At 31.6% G+C, this 8,741-nt stretch overlaps 1 protein-coding gene across 1 annotated transcript in view; it reads left to right on the plus strand.

Moving 5' to 3' along the window:
* Window positions 1-8,741, plus strand: part of LOC115241877 (decaprenyl-diphosphate synthase subunit 1) — a 22,195-nt gene that overhangs the window by 6,596 nt on the left and 6,858 nt on the right. The window contains exons 2-3 of the mRNA XM_029817818.1: window positions 2,999-3,132; window positions 5,651-5,792. Coding sequence (XP_029673678.1) covers window positions 2,999-3,132; window positions 5,651-5,792 — 276 coding nt within the window. The remainder of the gene's footprint in view (window positions 1-2,998; window positions 3,133-5,650; window positions 5,793-8,741) is intronic.

The raw sequence follows: 8,741 nt of genomic DNA on the forward strand, positions 1-8,741 counted from the left end.
CGGCTTCTTGCGTCAGGTCGTAACAATATTTGCTTAATATAAAAGTTTTGCAGTTTGTATGCGCAAAATAGAATAACTTCGTCTTCGGAATTGCATGAAAGAATATAAAATGTATTTAGAAGCAAAACATTTCGGTGTGCAAAATTTTGCACACCGAAATGTTTTTTACTAGGCTTCTAAATATATTTTCAAACGTTCACTTATATTCTTTCATGCATTTCCGAGTGGAGAAGTATCTTATTTTGCACGTACATATTGCAAAACTTTTATATTAAGCAAATATATAATTATTATGGCCGGTAAAACAGGACGGTCCGGCATCCTCTTAAGTTTCTAAAATTTTAAATGGCACATGGAATTTTCACGATTGTTATAAAGGCACGTTTACAGATATTGATGAAGAGCCGTACGGTTTTTACGTGACTGCGTCTTCACTTAATGCGTTTTAGCCCGTCAGCGAAAGCAGCTGGTTTGTGTGTGGTCGAGAAAAGAACTTTTACTCACAATCGTTCGTGTACAGCATATAGTGTGAAATTCGCTCGATCTGTGAAAAAGAAAGTATTCTATTTGGTTGTTATCTATTAAATCGAAACAAAAATATTCTGTATTCTCCTATTGCTTTCAAATTATTTATTTCTCTGAGGAATTAATTTTTGACATTTGTACAAAAATTAATTTATTTATTTTATATAGATATTATTAGAATGTGTGTACGTAGGCGAGTGGAATAATATTAGTATGTAGGGCCCAGGTAGCTTATAAGGAAAGAATGTAATATGTTGATTGATCATTGATTCTTCTCATCTTTTACGAGCATGAAGTAATTGAATCATGTAACCAACTATATAAACGAGATGGCACGCTTCTCAAGTATTACAGAGAAATTTGACCGCAAAGTCTTAACATAATGTTCGAATATTCATCAACTGCGACTGCCATCAAGAAACGCGGTAGCTAATATAGGCTTTTGTCTCTAAATTAATAAAGGTGTGGAATCAAGGCCAACTATTTTATATGATATATCCTTATACACAGGGTGTCCCGTAACTGGTGATATAATTGGGGGAAGATAATGTTTCTATGTAAAAAAAATTAATCGAAAATATATGAAATAAAATTTTTTTCAAGCCTTTGTTTTGACTTTAAAATTTAGAAAATTAATAATATATATTTACAATTTTTTAAGCTTGAATGATCTCTAATGACTTTATATTACATATCTTCAACTATTAGCCTCGTATGAAAAGAATTTATTCTACACTTTCTACATATTTTTTTTCACATAGAATAAAATTTTCTCGATTGTATCAGCTAAGTTAAAGCTCAAGTTAAAGCTCAGTTAAAGCACATCTTGTATACTTTTACAATTGCAACTAGAGAGTATAATAGTATACACGTCGATTATAAAATAATAAGACTAATACAGAATAATAAGAATAGTCTTATGCAAACGTAAAATCCTAAATTGGATTCAATGTGTCGATCTAATCATTCGCGTTTGATTTTTTTCTCGTTCATATGCTGATAATTTATATAAATAAATATAAACGATATAAAGATATTAAAATTTCAATACTTTAATTTTGAAAATTTTTGTTTATTAAAATTATCGATTCTTAAAAATAGAAACGGTTTAACAGTATATTGTAGACATTTAACGTTACGGTGAAACAAAAGAAATTGCACTTAACGAACCATTTTAACTTCAACGAACGTTACTTTATATGAGGAAAGTTAGAGAAATCGGAGTATCATATACATAAATTATTATTATTATTATTATAACATCGATAACTTAAACAATATCGAATCTCCTCAATTTCAATTTCTGGTCGTGTGAGAAAAAAAAACGATAATGACATAGAAATCGAAAGTTTTTTCGACTCTGGCCAAATTCCAGAAAGAACTTTCAGTCTGTGTCACGTCTGGAATTCAAAGCGGCTCGTCTGATTGGCGGAATCCAGTTTTGTTCATTGCAGCGAAGATAGTTGATATTTAATTCACGGAACGATTTTCAATACCGTTTCGAAAAGACGAGAGTCAGATTTCTCTCTAGCTTACGCATTTCGCCTTTCGAAGTTGCGGGAACAAGTTTTACGGAAATGTCTCGGACGTGATCATAGTTGATTAAAGCGGCGTCTACAATAAGATTTTAAGCCCTAAGCCTTAAGAAATTGACTAATCACAGTTGAGTATTCTCGTCATATTTGACTGTGATTGGCCAATTTCTTAAGGCTTAGGACTTAAAATCTCTATTGTAGACGCCGCTTAATATCATATCTAATACAGCGTGTTCAGTAATAGGCGCATTCAGGAGTTTACAGGCCGATATTTCTTGTTAAAAATTGAAATAATCTTTTCGTAACAAAAATATCGTGACATAAATAGCTTTCGAGCTATTTTCAATTTGAAATATACGAGATTTAGCAAATGATCCTTTTCAGGAATAGAAATGATCGATATTTTTCGTTGAAAACTAGAATTATCTTTCCGTAATAGAATAGTTTTCGAACTGTGTCTGAAAATGGCGAAATGTAAATGCTTTAGGGATGAAAATGACCTCAGAAATAAATAAACAAAGCCTAAACTTTTGATTCATCTTACACTGAAAAAAATAAGTCGTTAACTTGACTAAAATGCATTTAATTAAACGTTGGAATATTTAAGTAATTTATTTGATTTAAATACTTAAATATTTCAATTAGAAAAATGATAACTAATTAAACGTATTTAATTAAGTTAACGACTTTGTTTCTCAGTGTAGGCGAACCTTATTTTAAAGAATTGACTTGACGTATCGTTGTTACGGTTTTAATTGTATGGAGAGGGATGTTTTATTTATAAATTACATATAAAATTAATAATAATACTATATATTAGATATTAATATATTATTATATATTGTATACTTTGTGATATTCGGCTATGATTTTTATTATACGAATCTTTGGATGTTTCATTGATATCGAAAATTCGGAGATATGTGTATATATTTCAGGAACTTATTAACAATACTACGCAAGAAGAGCTGCAACCGATAAGCACATATTACTTGGATGGCCAGGGAAAAGCGGTACGACCCATACTCACAATACTCATGGCACGAGCTATTAATTATCACAAGGGAAGAAAGTAAGTGGACGCAAATATTCCTATAAACGTTTTTGAAATTTTTATCGAGGAAGAATTTTTATAGCGATCAAGCTATACTCATGCTCATGTAACCGCAGACAAATGCAAAAATGAAATTCTCTTTCTTCTTTTTGAAAAAGCTTAAAATAGCATTCATTTATTTTTAAAAGATAAGTAGAAGTGTAGAGGATAACTAGTCGATACATTACGTAATTACAAGCACAAGAAAATCGCGGATAAATATAAAATTATTCACATATTTATACTAGAGATGTCATTCATTCCCATTCTTACAAGCTGCTGACAAGAATGTTGTTACTCTATGCGCAGATAATATCAATGATTACATCAGTATCCTTCAACTGTAAATTTTATGAGCAATTTTTTGAATTGAAATTGCGCGGAGCAATGTAGATCTTGAAAAGTTTATGATTATAAATATTTTGCGTGAGAGAGTTGCATCTTTTTTTTTTTATTAGCAATATATGCAGCGATGAATCTCCGCGATTATGAAAACGTATATATATGCTCACGACGTTTAGAAAGCATTAAAAGTACTGACAAAGTAGTACGCCGGAGACGAATCGGATCTCCATGAAAGTGGCGAGTGATACATATAAACACATACACACACACACACACACACATACGTATTTCGTGTGCGAGCAAATTATACTGAAACATGAATGGGAAGCCTTGTGAATGAAAACTGCAGTAGCGTGTCTATCCTAACATATATATTTAGATTTGGAGCAATAGATTATATTGATTGGTTGAGATATAATTAAGAGATCTTTAAAGCAAAAGCATAATTTGTTCGCGATTTGTGTCGAGGTTTTTTTTAAGCACGTTATCATAAAAGTGTGAAAATTATTAGACTGTAACAGGCTATTTACGGCTTATTTCGTTAAATAAGATACTCTTTAAGGCTGAAATTATACGAAGCGTGTATCATGCAAGAGTTGTCTCATTACTAGAATTCCCGATTCTAATGAAAGGATTTTAGAATTTACGGGGAAAATAAAGTGCGAAATTTTTAGTTTTAGACGAATAATTTCGATATTTTTATATAAAATGGACTTTATATTTTTTATAGATATTTTCATCAGAATCCTATAATTTAGGAAACGCTGGAAAAAATTATTGCAGATCCAAAATTTTTACATAAAAATTAATCTAAAAATTGGATGCATAAAAAATGGTGTATAAAAAAGTTACATGATTAAACTAAATTTAATGTGCCAAACATTTTGAACCCTTTGGATCCTTCTCAATAGTTCAAAATATAAAAATTGATCAAGAAACGCAAGTCGAAATGTCGCAAGATCAATCTACAAAATATTATTATATAATAAAGATGGACCGTATGATATCATGCACAAAGAAACAGATAATTAATAAAATAAAAATAATAAATAAAATCAGTGAAAAGAAGCGTCAGACGTGTCATATTATAAATAGTAGATATAAATCTACTAAAGAGGCTTTAAAATGTCAAACTCAATGCATACGGAACTCATCTCACTGTCATAAGGACCAAATGAGCCATTGCCAAAATAAAGTTCAAGGAAACTCAAAAAAATAATGCACGTTCAAAAAATTCGTTGGTATATGCATATCTGGCACGTTGAGTTTTTATTTGTGCCCGCTGTCCTTCGAACTTCTATTTTAATTATTATATACTTACTTCACGCTCGCATCCGAAATTTTTTTGCTCAATACGTGGCACATCTGACGCTTCTCTTTACTGACTTTATTTATTATTCTTATTTTATCTGTTACATGTTTCTTTGTGCGTAATATCATATGATTTGCGATGCGATCCATGTTTATTGTAATAACGTTTTAGATCACTGACAACCATTTTTCTTGCGATGACATTTTGTCTTGCGTTTTTTAATCAATTTTTTTAAACTTTAATCTTGTATCAATAAAATGAAAAGATTGGAAGCGATTAACATATTGGGCAAATTAAATTTAGTTTATCTCGTACATGTAACTTTTACGTACTATTTACTGCGTCTAAGCTCTAATTAGTTCTTCCTTTCTATTATTAATTTTTTTTATTAAAATAATAAAATTCGAATTATTATTAAAATTATTATACATACTTTATACTTCAATAGCGCCTGAGAAAAAATGGAGATGTAAGATATAAGATCATATAGGACCATATATATGATCTTATATAATTGTAAATTCATTTTTTCTTGAGCGATATCAATATCGAAAATATATCGTTTTTATTATATTTTAATATAAAAAATGCTTATGAATGTTCAAATTGCTATTAATGCTTAAAAAATGTAAATTTTATATTCGTGTTATATAATCTTGACTTGTAATAGACTTGTTAAAAAAAGTAACGGAAATTGTAATGGCTTGTTATTTTGAGTTACTTTTAGAGTAATTTTTACAATCCTAATTATTTATAATTAAAAATATTTAACAAAAGGCTATAATGATTCTGCGTAAATGGTTCATTCTACAACAAAGGGGCTTTTGCTTCTTTTTTCAGCGTTCTCTCGCATTCGCAACGACAAGTAGCGATGATCTCCGAGATGATCCACACCTCTTCTTTATTGCATGACGATGTGATCGACCAGTCGGACATCCGTCGAGGCAAACCGTCAGTTAATGCCGTCTGGAGTCAAAAGAAGGTTAGATAGATTCGATTTTTCGATTTGCAAAGATTCAATCGTCGTGATTTTTTAAACTTTTTGTCAGATCGATATCGTGCAGAAATATAATATCTCGATTTTTTTGGTATATTTTCTCTATCCGGAAAAAAGTCCATATACAGAGTGTTCCAGGTCAGGTCAATGAAACTTTAAGATTTTATAGAAAATTGAATTTGGAACAAAAAAGTTCCTATAAACATAGGTCCGGAAACGCTTCGTTAAAAAGTTATAGCTAATAAATTTCGAAAAATCACGTTTTTTAAAAATAACTTCAAAATTCTTCATTTATTCGAAAAAAAGTAACAAAATAAATCTGATGGGTAATTAAATAACAAACTAAATTACATCAATTTCATTTAATTCTGATAAGGCGTTCAAAAGAAAATAAGCTCAAAACAATGAAAATAGCAGAAACTTGAAAAAAAAACATCTTTCAATGGTGTAAACATTACATTCGTAGTGCAAACATTGCAAATGCAAACATAAAAATATTTTCATTAAATTTTGATCATAACTAATTACTTATAGAGAGTTTATTAGCTATAACTTTTTAACGAAGCGTTTCCGGACTATGTTTATAGAAACTTTTTTGTTCCAGATTCAATTCCCTATAAGATCCTGAAGTTTCATTGACCTGATCTGGAACACCCTGTATAATTAAATAAGTAGTTGTTTGTCTGATGTTCTGTGCTTTCTTCTTCTTTTTTTCACTAAAACTTTATCGAGAGCGACTATACTACACAACGTCAGTATAGTGACGACGACGGAAACTCTCTCTTTAAAATATCAGAGGAGGAAAGAGGCTAATGCGATTCATGGCTGGGCACCGATAGCGCGCGTGCTTTCTAGATTTGGAAGCGTATTTTTGGCCTCCACCTGTTGCGTAGACGTCGGAAAACTCGGAAGAATCGAACGGAGAATATCGATTAAGGATGACCCGTTATAACAGAATATCACGAACAATGTAAAACTTTTTCGAAAGCGACGAGTCAATCGACTTGCTGAAATTACATATATTAGAAATCGACAGTTGGAACGACGCGACGCGCGACACGTGATCGAAAAATTTAACTCTCAAACGCATAGGAGGAGTTAATGTACGCACTTTCGCAATTGGCCGGAACGGCCTGAATTTCATTCGCGCTTTTCCATATACGACGGCCACTTGCCGCGTTTCTAATGCTTATTAATTAGCTTTCAATCGGCGTCGCGAAAATGATTGAATTGCATTCACCATCGGCGTTATACAAGAGTCTATGCAATGGCAAGTGAAACGAGAATGTGATCGAAGACTAGGCGCTAGGTCAAGAACGCGTAAAGTACATTGACACACGCACAAGTACGCACGTGTAAACACACGTATGCAGAAAAACGTCCGTTCCCCTTTTCTGTCTTTTTTATACGAGGTGTCTCGCCAGAATCATCCACTTTTCTTTTCGATAGAATTACTTTAGTACAAAGAAAAGATTTTTTTTATCCAGTAAAAAAATACAGAAATTTCACACATTTTTTCTGAAATATATTTTTTTTCAGCCACCCCCAATTATTTCTCAATAAATATTTTAAACTTGTTTTAAGTAATTGTATAGAATATTTATAAATAATTCTCTTCCATTAATTTATGAATTTAAGTTTAAAAGGATATATAGTGTGTGAAATTGTTCGGACAATTAAATAGTTAATCTCTGGTCACAAATAAATCTTGGAAATAAATACTCTCTGAATAAAGTTTATTCTCGTTGAATTGGACAATTAAATTGCTCGATACGCGAAGAAGTTAAAAGAAGGTCATTGCGAGACATTGCAAGACCGTGTTGCATGAAAGATATTGAAGCTCCATTCTCTATTTTTCCGATTTCCACACTAGTGTTACGACATTACAGTCTTGGAACTTGTCACTTTAATGCGTCTAACTCGATACTCCGTTGAGACATGCGGATATCTCGATGCATATCGACGCGATAATGCGTTGTGAAACGCAACGACAGCTTGTAACGACACGAGAAAAACTAAATTGCACACAATGTGTTTCCCAGCAAAGCTAGTTCCTCAAGCATTAGATTTCGCGTAGAATACCTACATAAATACAGGAGACGTTGAATCTGCTCTATAGTCACGTGAACGATCACCAAAAAAATAACGCATTTTACACCGATCGACAACAATTAGCAACAATATCGTTGAAGATCGATATGAGATAAAAGTGAAAAGTGAGAACGAGTTGAGGAGAGTGAAGATCAGCCGATGCAATATATTGCGATTTGCATAATTGAATCCTGAAATAGTGTAGGCGTAAATATTATGAGGGAGTCGCAAAAGTGTGACAACCTTGACGCATGATGGAATTAGCGCCTTCCAGAGAAATGGAAAGTCCGAGGATAGTCGACGAAAGTCGCTGCCACCTTCGCCGATGAGAATGGCGCAGACATAGTTGAACTAATGAATTGTGCAACAGTTCGCTCATATATTAACATACCGCTAATCGAGAGAACTCCTGCCGAGGTGTGTACAATAATTATCTTTGAGTTACACCTATCAATAACGCAATTACGTGCGTGTAAAGTGTGACTCTTCGTATGTAAGCCATCGTAAAGCAAGTGCAAAATTCGAAATGACGAGAGAATATTGTCTAAGAACAAATAAGAGCCATACAATGGTTTGCATTGATAATCAGATAAATGTTTAAAGCAATATTATTATAGTATAGTATAGTTATAAACAAAATAATTATATTCTAATTACATATTATTTTAATTATAATATCATAAAGATAATAAAAAAATTGTCTAAGGAGCCATACAATGGTTTGCATTGATAATCAGATAAATGTTTAAAGCAATATTATTATAGTATAGTATAGTTATAAACAAAATAAACAAAATATAATTACATATTATTTTAATTATAATATCATAAAGATAATAAAAA

This window comes from Formica exsecta, unplaced genomic scaffold (assembly GCF_003651465.1).
Source record: "Formica exsecta isolate Colony F162 unplaced genomic scaffold, ASM365146v1 scaffold526, whole genome shotgun sequence".
Lineage (NCBI taxonomy): Eukaryota > Metazoa > Arthropoda > Insecta > Hymenoptera > Formicidae > Formica > Formica exsecta.